The sequence below is a fragment of the Crocodylus siamensis genome, chromosome 9 (genome assembly GCF_052110815.1).
Source record: "Crocodylus siamensis isolate JL-2025a chromosome 9, ASM5211081v1, whole genome shotgun sequence".
Lineage (NCBI taxonomy): Eukaryota > Metazoa > Chordata > Crocodylia > Crocodylidae > Crocodylus > Crocodylus siamensis.
Window position 1 is genome coordinate 62,094,182 of NC_143403.1, and position 22,566 is coordinate 62,116,747.

The window sequence follows — 22,566 nt, forward strand, 5'->3', positions numbered from 1 at the left end:
CAAGTCAGAGAAGTAGAGGGATGGGTTGATAAAGAAAGAAAGAGAGAAAGAGCCAAATGTGTGTAATTTAAGTAGATGACAGAGAAAGCTCAACCACTGGAACTGCCAAAGGAGGAAGAAGCCATTCAGGCAGGGTACAGTGGAAAGAGCTACACTGAATAGGAAGAAAATACAAAGTGCAATTTTCACCTAAAGCAAGAGGGATCCTTCTGAAAGTGCCCTCTCATCTCCTAGAATAACAGCTTCTCAACAGGAATGATGGAAGCCTTGATGACTACCACACACCTTTTGCTTTGTCTAATCCATTTTTTCAACAGCCTGCAGAGGAAGGGCCCATGCTGGCAGATGGATGGGCTGTATGGCTTTAGAAATACTTTCCATTTCTGCATTGCGATGGAGATTCCCCTTCCCGGCAGCGCTGGCTGCAGGTGGCCGTGGTTAGAGTGAGAGACTGGTGCAATGAAAACTTCATGAAAGCATTCCTTTGGTGAGCAGCGCTACCTGCTGTCAGCATCCAGAAGATGGGTGCCACCATGAAGGATTCTGGCTATGTTAAAATTGTTTGAACTTTAAACGATGCCTCCTTCCTCCAAATACCCATAGTACTCCAGTGTGACTTCACTGCCTCCACTGTGAGAGCAGCCATTGACACAGCCGTCTTAAGCCAGCATTATCCTCAGCTCAAATGCAACAACACACTCTTCCCTTGTGGGGAGAAAAAGAAATAGAACACACCCACAGTCTGTAAAGTCTTTGGATGATTTCCCTTACTTTACACAAAAAAAAAAAAAATCCACAATACCCTGCATTCACCCTGTTTGGTTACTACAACTTGTACGGGCTTTTATACCATTACCTACATGGCTGGAGCAGCGTGCTGGAAGAGGTAGATTATTCCTCCCTGCTCTCCCCAACCCTCTACCCTGAGGTGATGGAACCACCAAATAACTGTAGACAAATAGGAATTTGGACATTTTCTTTGTCAAAAGGAGTGAAGTATTAACCTAATTTCTTAAAGAAAGCAGACAACCTAGCACTCAAATCAGCTTACCACTTCGTACCTCTCTAAAAGGATTAGAAGAGTACCATAATTATAATGCCCAATTTGATTTATGAGAGGAGGCTGCACAGAAAAGAAGACTATTCTGTAGCACTGCAGAAAGAAGGGATGAGAGAGAAAGGCTTCAAGTAGACCAGCAGAAACTTCAAAACAACTTCTCTCTCTAGGCTATTAGTACTAATCACCAAATATTTTCCAAATTAGACAGGGGCATAATGCTAATTTGCTCCCAAACTGGGAAAGTTAACATTAAGTCCATTCTAGAAATGATATTTCTAGAATGTGCTCGAACCAGAACCTTGAATGATCCTAGCTCTGGGTCTGAATTTCATAGTTGTAAGAAACTGCACAAAAAAAGAAAGTAATGTTAAAAACAAAGAAAAACATGATTGCACATAAATAATTTTAAAAAAAGCTTTTGCTAATGGAGAAATAGTATTATTTTATTTTTCCACCTGAGCAAACCACAGATCACCTAATAGAGTCATTAGTAGTTAACAGCCAGGGAGAATGTAGATGAGCATCTGCAATAAACATTTATCTCCACTGTGTTAAATACCAGCATGAACCATAGTTAGGATACACTGAACCCTAAGCATGGCTTGCTCCAAAAGGCTAATTGTGATTTAATGGGTCACACATTGGAGATTTTGATTTATTCTCTTTGTATAACCTCCCTGCCCTCTACAGAAACTTGTTACTTCTACCTTCAGAAAAGAAGGTAGACACCATACAAACAAATAAACGAAGAAATACAATTGGTGTGGAGATGATGCCACTGGAGCTGTGGGCAGGATCCTTGGCAGACAGACTGGCCATGCAGGCCAAGTCCTTTGTGCCTTGCCCCTCTGGCCTGGGCCGGCTCTGCTATCCACCTGCCTTGCCCAGGGCTGACCTGGGCCAGCTGTGGGTGCAGCTGAAGGCAGGCATGGAGGGGCCAGCCTGGGCCATGGGGTTAGGGCCCTTCCCAGCTGGCCACGGCTCCATGACAGCCCAACCCGGCCTAGGTGTGGGAAGCCAGAAGCAATCTGTGGCCACAGCTCAAACCACAGCTGGCTGGGAAGAGCCCTGCCTCTGTGGCCCACCCCGAGTGAGCCCCTCCACACCTGCCCTCAGCAGCTCCCGTGGGCCGGCCTGGCCCAGCCCCAGCCCCAGCCCCAGCCCCAGCCGGTAGATGGTGAGGCTATGCTCTGAGCGGCCAGTGGGGCAAAAAGCTGGACAGACCACAGCTGTGCCCATGGAGGACAGGGGAGACAGGGAAGTGTAATTCTCCCTTCCTGCCCCCCTTCGCCTGAGGCGCTGCCCTGCCCATGCCCCCACCTCGGGGACAAAGCTGGCAAGAGCCTGCTTCCCCCTTCCCCCTCCAGGCATACCCTGCCTGGGGTCCCTGAAGGTCAGGGTGAGGGTTTAAATCCCTCCCCAGTAATATTCAGTCCTGCCAGGGCCTGGCCATGTGTCGTTCCCCCCCTGCAGGTTCCCTCTAGCCTTGCGGCTGCTGCCACAGGGAAAGGAGAGCTTACTCTAGCATCCCCCAGCTTCTGGCCTGAGCCACTGCAGGCATGAGGCTGCATTTCCCGAATCAAAAGTGAAAAGTTGATTCACTTGCAAATCAGTTCAATCTATGCAGTTTAGATTAACCTGCAAAGATTGAATCAATTCAGGCTCAGGCTTTTTGAATGTCTGTACTTAGCCTTAGGGTTGTTGGTTGAAGCCATACTGCTCTAAGGATGTAGGCAAACAAGGTTTTTTGGGCAGATGTGATACCTTTTGTTAGACCAACTAAATAGTTGGAAAAATTGTTCTTTACAAGCTTTCAGCCACCAACACCCTTCTTTAGGCATAGTACAGTGGAGATTTAACCTTCCCCCAAACACTACTGCAACATAGACTCTCTCTCTCTCTGTCTGAAGAAAGGTGTTTGTGCCCAGAAGTTTGCAAAGAACAATTTTTCCAACTATTTAGTTGGTCTAATAAAACATATCACATCTGCCCAAAGAACCTCGTCTGCCTATGAAATCCCTCAGTGACCACAAGTGCTTAAAGACCCTGGTTTTACAGTTCATATAAAAGATGGCAATTCCATCAACACACTGCTCTACAACACCACTGCAGGGCACTAATTCATTATAAACTCTGAGGAATGAGTAATATTAATTGGGTCAGTAGCCTCCCTTTTTGTAGCATCTTATAATGGCGAGCAGACTCCAGTAACAGAGGAGTCCTGCGTCCTTCTAATTTGACAAGTCTCCTTCCATCATGGTATGAGGCAGCATTTGCAAATCCTCTTTCATTGCTCATCTATTTCTGAGCTTGGAAAGAACAAGTGCAGCAGAGAAGCAAGTCAGTCGGTCATCGCAGTGATTTCCATTTGGCAACATGTAACAACCACTTGGGGAGGTGTACGCCTGTAGATGCATGCACTGCAATGCCATGTGGATTTCAAGCTGATGAATGAGCACCAACTCCCCAGCAAACCTCCCTGCTGAGTAGGAGGATGTGATAAATAGCCTGCCAGCCCCTAATGCCTGTACCTCTTCACCTCTTTCACTCTGAACAAACACACTGGTTCAGACAAGAGCTTTTGGGGCTGTTGCCTTCATGCTTGTAGCACTTCGGCTATGACAACTAGACCTCCACTACCAGTGCTTATTGATGCTTTACAAAGCTTTGCTAGCACAAGGGAATGATATTAGCCACAGGAAGGAAAGTTTCAACCCTTCCCCCATCCCAGTTCTTTGTCTGAAAATACACAAATGCTCCCCTAAACCTGATTCTGTTTGTCAGGGTGCAAAGGATCTTGATTTGGGAGATGAATATTGGTATCTTGTTTGCAAACCATCAGGTACACCTTAACAACTATTCTCCTGGCTGCTACTTGGCTCAGTGATTTTCACTGGTGCCCAGTGCATCTACATAGCACATGCTACATGGTAGGACTCACTGCACCCTGTTGAAAACGTGGAACTAAAAAGTGGTTTTGTTCTTCTTAAGCAGAAAGTTTTCCTCCCTCCTGACCTTGCTTTTGCTTTCAATTTTAAGCAAACATCCCAGCACTCCAGGCTGCCCACTTGACTAGAAGTCACGTAGAGAACCTAACAGTCCACAGTACATTTTGCCGCAACATCTTTAACAGATTAACTGTTCCAACCCAGCAGAAAAGGCAATGTTTTAGTGTCTGATATGAAGATGCAGCCACTTCAAAGTAGAAGCCTTTCTCTTACCTGTTTGGATATCTTCAAGGGAAGTTTCTTCTTCACCCTCTCTTTGCCTCGTTCTGTCTCTCTCTCTGAGCTCCCGGCATCGTTGTTGTGACCGTTTTCACTTGGCTCAGCAGACACGCAGTTTTCAGATTCCCGAGGTTTCTTTCCTGGATGCCGCTCCCATTTCTCCTTTCGCTCCTGAGGCTTTAATGACATGTCCTTCTGTGGATAGGGAAGAACAGAGTAAAACCTTTAGGTTTTTTGGGGCAAGGACTCTCATTTTCTGTCTCTAGCATTATCCAAGATCCTCGTATAGCGGAGCTTTAACCTTCCTCCAGGCACTATTGCAATATACATGTTAAATAATAATAATAAAAATGCACACACAGTGCTTTCTTTTAAGGGAGAAGTTAAAATGAATAATTTAGGCAATACAAATAGTAAATTTACATTAGATTAGGATAAGCATTCTTCAGGCTATATGGCTGGTTAATTTAGGGGGATGACGGAACTCATTCTGACAACGGGTTCACCACTGAATAATTCAGAAGCCATGATTCATAAGCACCCAAACGTATCTGCACCCCTAAAGCAAATTCTTTAAGGCTTGTTTTTAACCTCCAGCCTGGATTTGGGTGCACAGGTCCTGACTCACGAAAGCACTTAACTATTGCCTTAGGCCCTGTCCTGAAGAGGTATGTTTAAATCAGCAGGATTTGAACAAGCAATAAACATTAAGGCACTTGTATAACTGTCTTCCTGAAATCAGGATCAAAATTAATAAGTTCAAAGCACAGACATTCAAGATACTAGCATGGTTAGTAATAAAAAAAATTGACTGAAAAATACTGATGCCAGATAAAAGGTTATAGTACTATCCAAGGCAACTTAAAATGGGATAAAATTAAATGCTGGAGAAAATTATGTGAAACACATATGGAAAAACATAAGGCAAAAAATAATATACAAAAATACCTTGTTGTTGAGGCAATCTAATTCCAGCTAGTGGGCTGCCATGCCTTTTGTACAACTGCCCACGTGTCAAGACTAAACTCTTTTCGGACTCTACATCCCTATTAATTTTTCATGTGAGCTAACTGAATCAGATTAGGAGATGCATTAAAACTGATGCTAATCATGCCAAAACTTGTCAGCTTCAGCCAGATAAACTTTTCCTCTCCTTTTAAAAATGCTCAGGCCATTCCTTCTGACTCATTCACAATCACAACATCAATATTCATGCCCTGTGTGACTGGCATTCACAAAAGAACCCCATTCATTTTGACATGCACACACCTTCACTGTAGCAAGAGTTGCATCAGCTAGCTGGGCTCCTGAAACCCAAGGTACTACAGCAAAGAAAGAGTTGGGAATTAGGACAAAAAGCCCTGCTGACTCCACACTATTTTCTTCTCTTTTAATTAACAGATTGGCCTCCTAAGTATGCAACACGCTGTTTCCATTTCAAAATCACTCCCTGCTTTACGTGTGTTTTTCTTTTGCAGCTAGGCGATGCCCTGACATTCTAGAGAAGCACATAAAACACCTGAGCTTGAATCTGGTTCGGGATGACAAAAAAAAAAAAATGAAGCTAATTTTCAATCCTTAGCTAAATCTGAAGACATTCATTACACACAGCCAGGTTAGAGCATAGTTTAAGAAAGGATTGTCTTAACAGCTGGCAGTGTCTCTAAGACGCATACAACATCTCACGACTAAAGAGCAAGCTGTCAAAAATTAGCAATGTCTCCTGGAAGTGTAGAAGAAAATGGACTAGCCTGCTGTATCTGTAAACAGTGAGATATTTCCCAGAAAATGGTTGTATGGCATTATTGTCTGTAAATGAAAAAAACTGTGAAATGAATCTAGTTTGTGTGTATGGCAGGGGGAGCGGAGTTTGATGGTAACCCTGAAGCACAGTTAGAGTGGTTGGAGAGCCACTTAAAGAAGGTCACATCCTCCTCCTTGCTGGGATGTTGCAGAGACAGAAATCAACATTCAAAGCACTGACAATGAATTAGAAACTAGTGCCATGGAAATTACATTGCCCTGTTAATTAACTGAGGCTCAGCAAAATATTAGAAACAAAAGCCATTGAAAACTTGCCTGGTTCCAGCTTTTAGTGTGCATTTACAAGGGTATTTTCAAGTCACTAATGGTCCTAGCTTTAAATGGGAGTGAGGCCCTTAACTGCAATCAGTGCCTTTGGAAAATCTCCCTTTTAATCTCACTAGCATATTTACTGCAAATTCCTATAGGGCTCTCAAATCTTTCCCACATGCTCAAGCTGGTGCCATGTAACAGTTCTACTACAAAATCATGCAATATCTCTTGCTTGGAAATTCAGCTTTCTTCCCAGTTTTGTTTGGAGATTTGAGGTTTGTTTCATCTCAGAACTGGCAGTGAAATTAATTCAGGGAATGCAGTCGCAGCTGGATCATAGCCAAGGAAATACATTTGCTTGTAGTGCCCCTTCTGCCCAAGAGTCTCAAAGCACTTCACAAACATTAATGAATTAAGACTCCACACTCTGTGATTTAGGCTATCATCTGTATTCCACACGTACGGAAACTGAGCCCCAGACAGGTGGAGTTGCTTGCTCAAAGTCTCATGGCAAGCCTGTGGCAATTGCTAGGCACAGGAACTAAATACATCTCAGTTCCACATCCTAGCAGGACCCTTCTCTTTCTCAAGGATATTTATACATAGCCCTGGGAAGAAATACTGACACAAAAAAATGATGTGGATCTCAGATCACAAGAGAGGAGCAGCTGGGGTTTGTAGTCAGGGGCTGGTGTGTGCCTGGTACCTACAGGGAAACATCTAATCTGCAACCCGGCCTTCACTCACATTCCTTTCTCCATCTCCAAATTACCAACCCCAAATGGAGCAAAGTCTTTTCTCCCCTACTGCATAATTGTATGGCCTTCCCCTGCAGGAAGAATCTCCCAACTCTAGGCATCGCACAAGGATTGACAATCTACAGGGAAACCTGCTGTATGAGAAGATGCAAAAGCACTGATCTTTTAGTCAAGCAAGAATGTGTGCACATGTGCTCCTGATGTTGTCACTTTGACCTTTCTCTGACACCAAGCCTCTTAGGCTAGGGACAGAAATTACGCGTGGGCCAGTATAAGTAATCAGAGACCAATTCAAATCTGTAACACAACAGGAGTTCAGTGAACACAAAGAACTTTCAAAATGGCCAAAACCAGTTTAAGATAAACCTGGAGGGATGTAGTATCAGACTTAACTGATTTAGGTTAAATTGGTTTCTTAAACTTCTGTCCCAGATCCCCTCCAGATTTAAGTCAACTTACAGTCCCCCGGCATCCCAAGATGCTCTGCACCTCTCCAACAAACCCCCTCCTGCAGGGAGGGTTGGCTAGCCCTGGTGTCTGCTCCACCTGAACAGGGAGGGTGCTCTAGCGGCCCCCGGTTTCTGGCCTGGGCCCCTGCAAGCATGTGGTTGCATTTCCCAAATGAAAAGTCAATGCCTGTTCACTGGGTTATCAGTTCAATCTACGCAGCTCAGACTAACCTGCAAAGGTTGAATCAATTCAGCCTGGGTCTTTTTGACCAACTGTACTTAGCCTTAAGATACCTCTATACTGTCACAGCATGGCCGCAACATACAGAAATGCTACTCCGCTTCCAGTTCAGGGAGCAGTGTACAGCAGATCAGGTGTGGCACTGCAGTATGCAGCTGTCTGGCTTTATGCTGGGTGTAGACTTAGCCTTACTTAAGCAGGCATCAGGGCTCCTGGGTGACTGCTCCTCCAGAGGGAATGCGTCCCCATGTTCCCCTCTCCAGAGAGGAGTTAGCCCAACCCACCTCTCTGGGTCCTGGGCAAAACACATTTCTCTCCATCTCCTGCTGCTGCTTCTCAGCACGGCAGTGTCTCTCTCTCTTTTTTTCCACAGCTCCTATCAACCTGCACCTCCCCCCTGGAGCAGTCTGCAGCCTCCCTTCTGCCTGGGCTGCAGTCTGTTTCCACAGCTGTTTCTAACTGGCTGCCTGGTCACAGCTGAGGGAGGTAATCAGCCCCTTTCAGCTGCAGCTGGGTAGGGAACAGAGCCTGCATCAGGCTGCCCATGCCTGGGTTGGGCTATGAAGACATCAATCCAGGCTACAGTTGAAGATGTGACTGCAGCAGGGGCAAGCCTATAAGGATCTGCTGGATTTAATCTACTGGGTAACAGTCATGACGATGCAGGGGCACAGACTTCAGCATGGACCAGCAAGTCAAGTGCAGACCTAAGATCCACAGCAGGTTTGCGCGACTGCTGCTGGAATCTGCACAGCCAGGTATGTATGGCTATTACTGCCCAAACTAGCTGGTGCTGGTGTGTTCACACGCACTCAGCAAATCACACCTCCATATACAGCAACAACATACCTTTTGCTGCTTGGAGCCTTTCTGCCCGTCTTTTGGGCCACGGGCTGTCTGTCTGCATAAGGGTTTGAGCTGCATTTGTAAATGATGCAGCACAGTACTACTCGCACATAGGCCTCAGGTTTGTGATCATGTCTCTTGCTCCACTTGGCCTGCAGCGAGGCATGCCTGCCTGGCTCAGGCATGGCTAAGGGACAGGAGAGAAGGCAGGTCTAGAGGGGGCCTGAAATTTGGCAGCAGCAATTGGGGAAAGGAGTAACATTTGATCTGGTATTTTTGCCCTTTGCAATCTTGAGAGCAGTGCTTGGGGCATACTCCATTTCACCCTGTGTCAGTCTTAACACAGACTGCCTGAGCATACGTGCTTTCATTTAGTGTATCCTTGTGACTTAAATCACGAAAGCAGAAAATACAGCACCAGCAGATTTTTGTGTAGTCGCCTCCACGCACTCTGTTTGATCGGGAGAACAATCAGCCCTAGAGGATCTTGGCTTAACCTCACATCCCCAGCTTCCTACTGGCCAGTTATCGCTGCATGTTTGCTCAACCCAGGCTCAAATTCTCTCTTAATCTTTTGAGTTTACACAGCTCTTTAAGATTTCAGAGCCTGCAATCAGGGGTGGGAATGAGGGCTGAAAATATCATTTGCACTGAGAGGACTCTTGTGAAGTCTGTGACAGAGTGCAAAGCAGCACAATGGGAAAAAAAGTCTGAAACCTACTGGTGAGGTGCAGAGTAATGTGTGCTAAGGTGGCTTCACATTCTGGTCAACACTTACAATGATTTACTTTTGTGAGTGGCAAACCGGATGACAAACAAAGTCTGTCCTGATTCCAAGGTAGGTGGGTGGTGGCTACAAGTCTAAAAAGCAAAGTTACTTTCCATTATTGTTACCAGTGACTTTATATGATTGTCTAAACCCTTCTCTCCCCTGTGCCTCGAGCCTCTAAGAGATGAGGCTAGCTGGTTTCTTAAATGGGAAGCATTCCTATCCATCACGCTCCATCCATCCATCTCTGTCACTCATTTTGTCACAGGATGGAGTTGCTATTGTGAAGAGTGTCATCTGAGAAATGCAGAAACCCTGGCTTCAGCTCTCAGACTTGAGGGGTCACTCAACAGAAATACGAAAACCGCTCTCATACATCCAAGTCTGCTTGTATCTCTATAGCGTGCTCTCACAACCCTGACCAGGGAGCCAAGGAACAACCTCGGGACCCAGGCTATGTGCAGTCTCCATTATATTATTGCACAATTAGTAGACTGGCCCATTGGGTTCACTTTTGAACAGTCCTGGGAGAATTACTGGCCCACAGAAATGGACTGAATCTCAGTTACTTTATGGCTCCCACTGGTGTAGTACCTAAGCACCGTATAACAGTACACACCACCTCCAACTCATCATTGTTCTGACTCAGTATTTTATGAATTTTCTAAAGTAGACAGCTCTTTACATTTGCCTAGGAGACACAGCCCCTCCAGTCCATTCATTTGCATAATAATGATGGATAGGAGATATTCCTGTTAATGGATGCTGGTAGAAATGGAAGGATATTACTTAGCTGATTTTCACAAGGATCCAAAAACAAAGTGAACTTTGGGGGAGGCATTTCAAGAAAGGACCGCTGGCAGACAGAGCAGGAAGCTGTATCAAGAATACAGGTGAGCATAAAAAGACCTGAGAGAAGTTGAAGGGAGTAGTAACAAGTACAGAGCCTGGGGAGAAACATAAGGTGGAGGGGAGGAAGAGAGAAGTAAAGGAGAAACTTAAGCTAGCATGAGACTATACAGGGCCATCAAGGCACAGACAATGAGCTTAAATATAGTGTGGTGAAAACCAAAAACCCAAGAAGGGATTAAAGCAAGCAGCAACACACTGAAAGCAGTAGCATAGGGGAGGAAGAGGATTTTGTAAGCCCTGCTCCATGTGTGCCGCAGGGGTAGAGAGAGCTCACGTAGGAAGGTCACCGAGGAGGATACAGTAAATCAAAGTCTGCCCCAGGCACAGTGTTTTATGAACGGCAACAGCTCATCTGGCAGGCGGCCAGCTCAGCAAGCAGGACCCGGCTCCCTAAGGTTCAGAACCGTGTTGGGACAATTTGGGAAGCAGGCTGCTGGCATCTCAGCCAGGACGCTGCCATGCGTGGGGAGGTGGAAGTTCTCACTTCCCCTTTCACGTCACACGCAGTTGTTTGTTTTACTTTCCGACCCTCTCTTCTCCCCTCCTGGGAACTTGACTGAAAGCCGAAATCAAATCGCTCAGCCTTTCAGAAGGTAGCTCAAAATGTAAAGAGTAGCCGCCTGGGTTTGAAAAGGCTCTCTCTGACCCTGGATTTAGGCAATGAAATCAGTTTCAATTTAAATGATTGCAAGTGAAATCCTTGCTTGTTTAAACTATCCTGCCTTATGAGATGACATATTCCAGACTGATTCAGGTCTTACTTTTTTAAATGCATGACATTTACTCTGACCCTGTCAAATGTCTGGCTCAGGAATAAGATGGCTGCCTGATAAACAGACAACCTTGGAAAGGTTAAGATGTTTGAAGCTGCCAGTGCTTTGCAGGTTTACAATGCATGCATTACCTTAAAAATAAAAACAGACAAAAGCAAGGAACTCCACATAATCAAAACAGTCACATTTATTATCAGAGACTGGGTTCCTTTTCACCCGTGGGAAGCTGAAGAGCAAGCTGCAATGTTATCTACTAAATGACCGGATGCATTTTCTAAAAATTAACCTCTTTGCTACTGACACATTGAAAAACAATGCAGCATCTCTGGAGGCTTTTAGGTAAATGCTTCCTTCATTAAAGGACACATCTGTAAGATATATAGCTAAAACATATGATATAAAGATTTAGTTTAATATGATTTATAATTGGCTTGAACCAACAGGTATGATGAATAATTGGCTTCATTCAATTCCAGTTATTCTACCAGATGCACAGCACTGCGATAGTCAAATACCTACATTTAACGCAACTTCCCTTTTTTGCTGTCTTCCTTCTCCTCTGCCTAAGAATAAGCCCATAGCTCACGCTAACCAGGAGAACAATTCTAAAAGTATAGTACAATGTAGAATATCAAATACCGCTCTAGCTACTGTACATAACGTAAAAACTTAACAACGGCCCTATAATTTACACTTGTGGGTGTGGGCATGTGGGATTTTGCCCATGTTTTGCCCCAAATATTCCAGGAATAATGCACTGCTGAAATGGATGAAGAGCCCACCCCTTCCTACCATATTCTACAGGAAGTAATTTCTTGTAGTATATGGTTCTGTTTGTTTTTTTCTTCCCAAGACTGTGAATTCCCTTGCAGGATTTCAGAGTCTGAGTGCCTTACTGCAGAGAACTGCATGTCTTCCCTGCTACCTACTGACAGGCATACTGTACAGCTATTAAAACTCCCACAGGTGCTTGCTGTCCATCAGAAAGGAAATGATCCCATTTTAAGCCATCAGTACTTCCTCTAGCGATGGCAGTAAATGCCCAACGAGTGCTCACAGAATTACTGTCAGCGGAAAGCGTGTCAGAGAGCAAGGGAGCTTAAATGATTGAAGGGAAGCTGGGGCACCATTTTCAGGTAGATGAAATGAAGCATATTGTGAGACCAACCTGCCCAGCTTTTACAGTCTATAAGAGGGCTGAAAGAAGTCTCCATTTACCAGGCACCACAAGGCCATCCTGCCCAGCTTTCACAACAGGTACAAATGTGTTTGGGTTACAGATGCTTTAGACAGCAATACAAGATCGGCCTGCATGGTTTATATAGGCTATAAAGGACCTAGAAAGGTACAACTGTCTGACCACCTACTTCAGTTCATGTCAGTTTAATACGAATTCTCAAGAGGGATGGGTTATTCTTCTTGTCAACGTATACAGGAAAAACACCAATGTAGCAGCCTTACAAGGTCAGTTCCCAAGGGAAGGGCAGCAGTGGTGCAGGCCTCTCTCATGCTTCTCGGCAACTACCGTATTTTTCGGACCATAAGACGCACCTGACCATAAGACGCACCCAGTTTTTATGGCAGGAGAGACTGTGTGTGCCGGTGGCCGGCCACTTTTATTGCCAGCTCCCGGCCACCTGCACAGGTGCCGGCTTCTGGTGTAAACAAGCAGCGGATGTCCCGCTCGGGCTCCGCCGCCTCCGCGGGCAAGCTCCGCCCCGTCTCCCCGGGACACACACCTTCGGACCATAAGACACACCCTCGTTTTCCCCCCACTTTTGGGGGGGGAAAAATGCGTCTTATGGTCCGAAAAATACGGTATGTCTCCAGCCTGTCATGCTGAGAACGCCATCAGCAGAAAGAAGGCTGTTCATTTGCCACAGTCCATTCGTTTGTTGGCAAGGGTGGTAAGATGTGCCAATTTTGTGCATAGTTTTCTCTGCTAAGAACTGGATGCAAGTCACCAACTCATGCCACCCAAGTTATTTTCTTGCACCCTCACCCTAATGCATGACACTACACATCCTACACATCAACATCTCAACAAATATCCATGTCTCTCCTCTTTAATTATGTGCCCACTCCCTATAGTATTACTTTGGGTTCTTCTGTGTCCTCCATTAAAGGAGCTCTCAGCATTGTACAGTTTTATAAGCTACAACAGAAGCGTTGCAACACTCAGGTGCATTTTCAGTTTACAGCCAAGGGATTCAGTCCCCAAGACGTAAAACCGACACACAGCAAGCCAGAGTAACAACAGAACCCTAGAATCGCACTGGCCTATGCTTTGACAATATACAGATATAGGGATTATTAAGAAGGGAATTGTAAACCAAACTGAAAGTATCATCCTGCCTCTTTATAAATCCATGGTGCATCCACCTCTTGACTAGTGAGCCCAGCTCTGGTTCCCACACCTCAGAAAGGATATAGAACTAGAGAAGGGAGAAAGAATAGCAACAAAAATGATTAGTGGTATAGAGGGGCTTCCATATGAGGAGAGACTAAAGAGGCCTATTCAGTTTAGAAGAGACACTTGACAGGGGAACACGATATGGGTTTACAAAATACTAAATGGCAAAAAGAAAGTAAATAGAGATTTATTATTTACTGTCTCTCACAATACAAGAACTAGGGTCACACAATGAAGCCAATAGGTAGTAAGTTTAAAACCAACAAAAGGACATTCTTTTTCACACAGCAGGTAATCCAAGTGTGAAACTCGCTGCCATCAGATGTTGTGAAAGCTGACAATTTAGCCAGATTCAAACAAGGGGTTGGAAAAATTCTTGGATAAAAAAGGTATCAGTAGCTACTGAGCACAGGACTTGGGGATTCAGCCCCTGAGTCAGAACTTCTTAGACCTTAAATACTGGAAGCTGCAAATGAGAAAAACTGGGAAAAACCAGATGGACCTATGCTGTGAGCCAGGAAATGGCAATCCTTGTATCATCACTGATTTGCAAAAGTCATACATTTGACAGCTTGGGAGTCAGGAAGTCACTTAAGGCTCATCAACACAAAGGCACTCAGAAAAGTTAATATAAATGAACTCTGAACTCTTAACCATTTAGAAGCTAGGCCCCTAGCTGCAGTGCTCCCTGTGCTGGACTTAGCACAGGAAAAGTTGCAGCATTTATAGAATTAAAAGACACGAAATTCAATATGATTAAAAACAGAGTCTACTGAAGTAGTTTTTAAGTTCAGCTGCTAGAAGACCAAGTCTGTATATTAAAAAAATGTACTAAGCAATTTGTCCTCTAGCAATTTTTTTTTTTTTGGCTGGGAAACAGGAAAAACTTTAGGATTGGTCCAGTGACAAGAAATATGTAATCCATCTGCAAAAAGCAGCTGTCCAAGGCACTTTGCTCTTCCATCCACCCGAAACCTCAGGGAACTCGAGGCTTCTGCTTCAATAGAGAAATAAGAGTCAGGGTGCTAACAAGTGTCATAGCATTTAGTGAGAACTGGTATAGCTGTTATCCTCTTACTATCCAATGATCTCCCTTCCACAGCAGTGCAAAATAAGGAATGGAAGGTAAGACATAATCAGAATGTCTCCGGCATAGGAATTCACAATGGGATAAATAGCGCCCTGGAGTAACTTCCAAATTGTGCTTTACTGAAGAGCAAACTCTGCAGCTCTAAACTGATTTTTTCGAGACTGATACCATCTCTGTGAAGCCTAATAGGCATTTTGCTTAGTACTGTGGAATGGTATTGGACAGATATATCTCCACCCTTCTCTTCTTAAAACTTCAAGGTGATGCCCTTATTCTCAAGGACTGTGGTCCTTTCCAGAGCACACTATTGAGTAAGGGTCTTCCATAACAGTGGTCTAAAACCATCACCTTTTCAATCAGCGTGAGGGTTTGCCCAAATTGAGTATCTTGCAGTGGGATAAATGTGGGTGCAATAAATATGTAACTAGCTGGGAAGAATAAATAATATTTTCCCCAGTGCTACCCAAAGAGCCATATACCCTAAAAGACAGTGCCAAGCATCCTCATAGTCATGTCAGTAGTCATTCATTCATATCCCAAGCAATTCTGGTAACAGGAGAAATATGCCAGTATAGTCAGTTATTTTAATGTATTTTATGTTATAATACATCTTCACTCAGAAAGCAAAGGTCATTAATAGATTTTCACATGTTTACAGACAGCAGCAATTTCAAGCTCTGTAATTTTGAAATTGCATGTCAGTCTCCCAACTTCCAGCTGTTATCTCAACATTAGGTAATGAGCACAAAGCAAAGGTTATACCATCAGTTGAACCAGCTTATGTACTGCATCCAGAAAGACAAATCATTTATTAAATTCTAATTACCCATATATTATTTCTACATCTTATATTAGAACACCAGAGCAAATTCTTGGTTTATGAAGAGACTGGCAGCCAGAAAGAGCAGCAGCAAAGGTATTCTTGCTAATGTGGCAAAACAGCGTGTAGTTGGGTTTCCTCCTCATCTTCTCAAATCACTGCTGATTTACAACAGTATCTCAAAAACATAACCGCATCTTGTTACCACCACACCAGCTGGTGCACATATAGCTTTCAGCCCCAATTGTGTTTAAGTACTTTACAGATGCCTAGCATATAGACATTAATGTCTACTTAAAATAATTGTCTTTGATCAGAGAATTAAAGTGTTTGGGGACTATCCAATGTGCCATCTAAACATGTTCCAGTTCAAATGCTTCAGACAGAATTGATGCAATGTTAAGGATTCCCACTGAAGCCTATGGGTTTCTTCAGCAAAGAGCATGAAGCTCTCAGTTAAGTTTTCACAGGATGTTAGGTGAGTTTCTGCAGATTTCCACAGATTTTAAGGCAAGATGAAACTATTGTGACCATCTCCTTTGACTCTCCTGTGCAATATAAGCTAAGAAACCTCAACTGGTGTGGGTTTGATTAGGGAAGATTTGGAAAGCATTCCAGCCAAAGTGTAGCACTCAAACCAAACCAAAAACCTCTCGGCCCTTTTTATTCCCAGATTCCCTTGTTCATTCCTAGTCCTGGGTGGTGCCAAAAATACCAGTTTATTCTGTTTTGACTCCAACTCTCAATGTACAGCTTCCACAGGTGTTGGAAAAGCCCAGCCCCAAACACTGGCTTTGAAGTAGGATGGACCAGCACCATCCTTCTATAGAAGTGCTGTCTCCTGCAGTGACAACAATCTCATCCTTGCAGCGTAATGCCTCCCTAATCTCTACTACTTCCTTTGCCAGCAATGAATTTCACATGGGGAAATCCCATGCTTTGGCATTAAACAATTCCAGCTGTGATTTTCAAACATGCCCAAAACAGTGAGGCCCCCAAATACCATTGAATATCAAAAGGGACCTCTTTGGTTTCCTTCCATTCCCTGTTCCTCTCTTTTCAGGGTACACGTGAAAAGGAACAAGCACAGATCAAGCGTGAAGCTATGGGGATGACAGACTTCTACAGGACTGACAAATGACACCCGCCAACCCTACCCTAGCTGCTTGGGCCTGTCTGCTTATAGTGCCTGACAGTGAGAACTAATCAATCAGTATTTTCATTCATGTTCTTGATGGGACTTAAATGAGTGCCCTCAGACAGTTAGCTTCACCAGTCACTAAGGAAAGAGCAACAGACAAACACCCCAGCAGGACTGGAGACAATTAAGACTCTGGAGTAAACAACCATGACAGAGGGGGGGAAGAAAGGAAAGCTCTAGAGGGAGGAACATGTGCAGAATCAAAATGATGTGATTCACTATCCAAGCATGTAAAATAAGGCCTCGGGCAGGCGTAGCTGACAGGACAATAACTGATTGTGGAGAAAGACATCAGTGGAGCAGGTGCAATCAATCACTCCTTCCTGCGGTCCCTCCAAATCCAGAGTGAACGGTGCAATTCTTCTTCTGCTCTGCTGCCCACTTTCCACAACAGAGGAGGGGGACGAGGGGGGAGGGAAGGACTCTTTGGGCACAGAGCACTCAACAGGGGCAATTTAATCCTTTCTTCACCCCTGCCACCTCCTCCTGCACTACTTAGCATAATTATTTCCTCTCTCCGCATTGTTTTCAGACCCATCAGAAGAGTTAGCTTTGCTGCTCCACACTCACAACCCCACCACCAGAAAACTGACTGCTATGTTTGTTAAAACCATTTTCGTTGCTTTGTGCCCATAACTCCTCAACAGAGAGAGGCAAAAGTTAGAACATGAAGCTCTCCAGCCCCAGCAAGGCAAACTCTCCCAAGACAATGGAGGAAGCAAGTGCCTCGGGAGGATATCAGGTCTCCAGGTTGTAGCCGTATTGGTCTAGAGGCAAAAGGACTCAGAATTGGTGGTAGTTTTTGCAGACATTTTTTGTAAAAAATCTAGTTGGCCTAACAAAAGATATCACCTCTGCCATGAGTGTTGATTCCTTTGGGAGCATCTCATGTTTCATTTGCTGGAATGGATATGTAACCCAGGGTGGCGACTATAATGGCTCAGTGAGAAGAAAAGCAGGTCAGGCAGAGAAACTGGAGGCCAGACTCCACCAAGGATGCAATTCTCTCCGAAGTAGCAGCAGCACCACAGCTGACTGCACCACAGATGACTGCTTACTCATGCCAATAACTAGTACTAGCAAAACCAGGTGGAACAAAGCCACCTAGTAACTGCAGATGCTATACGAACATGAGCACAAGAGAATAAGTAACTTGTGGACGCTAATCCTCATTCTGACACGGATTTGCTGTATGACCACATACAAGATATACAGCTCCAGCGTCTGCATTGCGCACAACAGCTCTGCTGTGTTGTGATGCGAGGACGAGGAGCGCTACGAAGTGCTGTTTATTAACTGAGCTCTTACCCTGCCTCTATTATGATGCTCATTTCTAAGCTTTTTTTGCCCATCCTTTAACATGGTGCTTCATATCCAGGCAAAGCAGTGCAATGTCATCATCCTGGGTACAGCCGAGGCCTAAATTTGCCTCCCCCACCAGGTGGTGGAGGAGGTGCAATGTAAGTGGCACAGCAAGCATTCTCTTTCCAATCTCCACCTCAGGAGCCTGTTGCTAAGCAACTAAGTGACTCATGTATCTGCTATGTATTCCCTTCTCCACCAGCCCAGAGAACAGGTTCCAGTATATTTTCAGACACGGCTCCCCCAAAGGGCAGCACTTGTGTTTCGTGGGTCTTCCTAATCAATTTTACGTACAGATTATCCCCTGCCAAACAGCTCCAGGAGCTGCATGGAGGGAAAGATAGTAAATAAAAGACAATACTGAGAATAAAAATTCTTACAAACAAATAGAAGGGGAGAAAGGCAACACATTCCTATATCCGGCCAAGAATACAAAGGGAAAAAAAAGCTTATCTTGGAAAAAAAGAAGTTTCCAGGTGTTTGAAAGGACAGAAGGAAAGAGGGTGATTTATCAAGTGGAAGCCAGCCCCATCCCCTCAAGCGCAAATACCACCCTCTGTGATGAAACACAAAATAAAGGTCTTTTCTAACAGTGCCGGCTCTGACTGCCAGTGAAAAGGCTTTAAAACCCATCAAGGCCAACTTAAACATCAATCCACCCTTCACAGGCAGCCAATTTGGAGAATGCAGGGCCAAGTTAATAAACCTGTGTCTAAAGGCATTTCTCTCTCCATCTCACTCGCTAATAGATTTCCCATCCACACAGTAATCTGTTATTCATATAGATGAAGAGCTTTGTGACTTTTCAATTTTGTTAGGAAAAGCTTTCTTCCAGCCAAAAAGGAAAAAAAAAATAAAGGCTGGGAGCGAAGGGAAGGGAAGGTAGGGGAAAGACCTTGTATAATTAATAAGTAATAACACTACACTTAGCTCTCACGTGTGTTGCATCAGCAAAGCTCAAAGTGCTTAGAAAGGAGATCTCTATGTGATTGATGGGGAACCTGTAGCACCAAAAGGTGAAGTGACCTTTTGCCCAAGGATAACCCAAAGCTATTGGCAAAACTAGGAACAAAATCCATATTTCTTGAGCACCAGCTTCACGTTCTTTCTATTAGAGGATACCGGCTAGGTCAGGTAGGGTACTTTCTTTCCTGATCGCAGAAAAAAAGCATTTAATATCTTGCTGGAGACGCAAGGTTTTTTCTAAAGTTTCTGCCAAATAAAACGCAGGGCATCAGCTGCAAAGAGAGCAGGTGGAGTTTGTCTAATTTCATCTTCACATCCTTTGCAAAATCCCAGCCCAAATCATCATCATGATAGTGAAGACCACAGGTTCAATCTATAAATTCAAACTAGTCATTACTAAGAAAGCAAGAACTGGCAGCTCTTACTGGCTTCTGCATTCTCACACATATCCTGGCCTTCCCAACATGCTACTTTGGATGTCACTCTAATCCTGCACCATCTGGCCAGAGCAGGAATGGCACACCGGATGACAGCTAAATGACATATCAACACAGCAACATGCACCCAGTGCCGGAGTGCAAAGTTGGACAAGTGCTTGGGAAATATGAAGCCAGTTAAGTACTCCAGGGGTGAATCTTCTTGCATATGTGATCTCTATGTAAACATCTGCTTTGTTTGTAGAAACTGTTAGTAATGCTTCAAAGATATATGAACTGTTGTTCTGAAGCGCAGATTCAAAGTGTGTGGGCTATCACGTTGCCTTCCCAACCCAACAGCTAAATCTTGATCTCAAAAGCATAGATTTTTCTACCTCTGCTTTTGTATTTGTTCTTCCATGTCCCACCTCAGGCATCACAGTACAGTCAAAACCAATATGTTACTTTGGGACTTGCATCATTCCCTGCTCCCTGACAAAGATCCTTAAAACTTCACTTCCCTACTGCTGCAGAGATCATTCCTTCCTTCGCTCCAGCTATTTCTAAAATAACTTTTTCAAGCAATCTACTGAGGAGGGAAGCACGGGTGCACTGACAGCAGCATGACAGGCAATCTCTGCCTCAAGGAACAGAAGTTCTCCAATTCTCTGCTCACCTATAGCGGCTTCATGTTGCAGTAACTCCACTGAGAAACAGCATCACCTCTGAAAGGAGGCAGAAAAGGAAAATAAAAACCAAGAATTTTGTTTCTGCTGCTCCAAGAAGTGGGAATTCCCCAAACAACACAGCACCTTGCAAGGGATCCAACATATAAGAGCCTACTCGGCCAAAAGAAACAAAAACAACAACAGAAAAAACCCCAACCAACCATGCACCAGCCAGATCCACACACCAGCTCTGTGCAGGGTGCAAAACCACTCTACAGAACAAGGAATTTTGTTTATGCCTTTGCAGGTGCAAGCTGCACATTAGGAAGGCCAGAGCTGACGGGAAAATGTCCCCAAGATTAAAAAAAATTCCTGCAACCCAATATCCCTGTCAGAGCCTTTTAAAATATGTTAAAATAGTTTCAGGGCTAGCCCAGGTCTTCCTTTGGATGTTGGGTTCACAATCCAAGTTTTCTTTTATTAAAAATGTTTCTTTATCTATGTAATACTGCTGTGTGGAAGATGAAACACAGGGGAAAAGTCAGGGGAACAGTGAAAGAGGTATCACACAAGGTGTAGTCAAATGTGCAACGTTAAACTGAAAGGCCATTTCCTCACCCCTCTCCGATCCCTGTACAGTGGTCATGCTCAGCCAGATCCATGGGCAGGATCTTGTGCTCAGGGTTGGTCCACAGGCCTGACCCCGCATGCCGGCTTGGTGCCCAGAGTCGGCCAACATGCGGATGTTACCCTGCACACCCCACCCAGCTCTGGGGCAACTATGGGGCTCCTGAAAATATGGCAGAGGAAGAGCGGTGGAACATTAAATGCTATGACTCTGGGAGCAATTAATGCTGCTACCACACCCCTGACACCAAGTTTCTGGACCCACAGGGAGCCCCACAGGCTGGATGTCAGGGCGCCCCAGGCCAGATCCAGTTCATGGACTGGAGATTGAGCACCACTGAGTTACAACGATCAGAGGAGTTACTGACACGTTGACTGTCTTTTCACAATGCGCCCAGAGGGGAAAACTCATCCTCTCAAGGGCCACAAACCCCCAGTTATCAATCAAGGCACTTATTTAAAAACACGGGCCACATATCAAGCTCATCTCCCGGCTTTCTTCTCTGCAGAGGCAGCCAACAGTGTTACGCTGTGTTCTCTCTGATTTTACTTCTTAGCTGGCTTTATGATGCATTACCTGCAATGTTTTCTTTTAAAACCACAGAATATTTTCTTCCAACTCATAAATTCTTAACTCGGCAAAGCAGAAGGAGACTTTCTCCAGAGCAAAGCAGGAACAGGGACAAAGAGGTTCAAATTAATGAGAAGCCTTGACAGTGAAGGAGAACAGAAAATACAGGAGCTGTGGAAGATTAAAATGTCATCTCTGTTTAGAGCTAACTATCTTTCTGCCATCCCTGTACATCTTATGAAATTTATTGAGCTTTCCACAGCAGATGCTGTTATGAGGCTCTTTTACCCTGATCCTCAACTCCTTTATGAACTCATCATGAAAATCTCATTTACAATATGTTTGAACTTTTGAAGTTCCTCTGCTACCAAAAAGTAACTTTCTATAGAGGATTAGTGATGTTTTCTTTCAATTATGGAGTGATTAGAAGAGGCATGTTACAAAGGCAAACAAAAACAACCAGAGATTAGTTTGGGCATTTTTAAATGGCTCAGGTGCACAACGTAAAATAACTTACGGTGCTATAGTTATTTTTAAATAAGCAAGGGTAGCTAACACTTGTGGCTGCATCAAACCAATAACCAGCTCTTAAAATAGGATACCTGTGGTCTACTCGACAGATTGCAGTAGGAGTGAGGTATCAGGAGGCCTGGGGTCCATTCCCAGCCTTGCTCACTTATCTTTTTCAGTGTTTCTGCTTCAGCATCTTTAAGATAGGCTAGTACTTAAGTGCCTTTGGAGAGTGCCTTACTATGAGCACTTAATAAAATCCTAGCGTTTAGATACTGTTTTCCATCCAGAGAGATCCGAGTACTTAAAGCAGCTTAGGATCCTTTTCCCCAATGTGCCAGTGAAGACGCTGGAAGTGAATGCCTTACCTGAGAATATATCCACAGCACAGAAGCCACTCCCTTCAGCACCCCACAGCAAGGTATTCCCTTTGCAGAGCATCATGCCACTTCCAGTAGCTTTGCCTTGCACAGAATCCTAGAAAATGAGGCTGGGAAGGGACCTCAGGGGGTCATCTAGTCCAACCTCCTGCTGAAAGCAGGACCATCCCCAACTCAATTATCCCAGTCAAGGCTCTGTCTAGCCAGGTCTTAAAAACCTCCAAGGATGGAGCTTCCACCACTTCCCTGGTTAGCCTGTTCCAGTGTTTTCTACCCTCCTACTGAGAAAGTTTTTCCTAATATCTAACCTAAACTTCCCTTGCTGCAACTTGAGACCATTGCTCCTTGTTCTGTCATCTGCCATCACTGAAAACAGTTCAGCTCCATCCTCTTTTGAAACCTGATTGAGGTAGTTGAAAACTGCTATTAAA

The 22,566-nt window shown here is 44.4% G+C and overlaps 1 protein-coding gene across 10 annotated transcripts in view; it reads right to left on the reverse strand.

Moving 5' to 3' along the window:
* FBRSL1 (fibrosin like 1) overlaps positions 1 to 22,566 on the reverse strand; it is a 679,286-nt gene that overhangs the window by 481,565 nt on the left and 175,155 nt on the right. For all 10 annotated transcript variants that reach the window (XM_090062037.1, XM_090062033.1, XM_090062034.1 and 7 more), the window contains exon 2: positions 4,282 to 4,482. In XM_090062037.1, the coding sequence (XP_089918163.1) occupies positions 4,282 to 4,482 (201 nt within the window). The remainder of the gene's footprint in view (positions 1 to 4,281; positions 4,483 to 22,566) is intronic.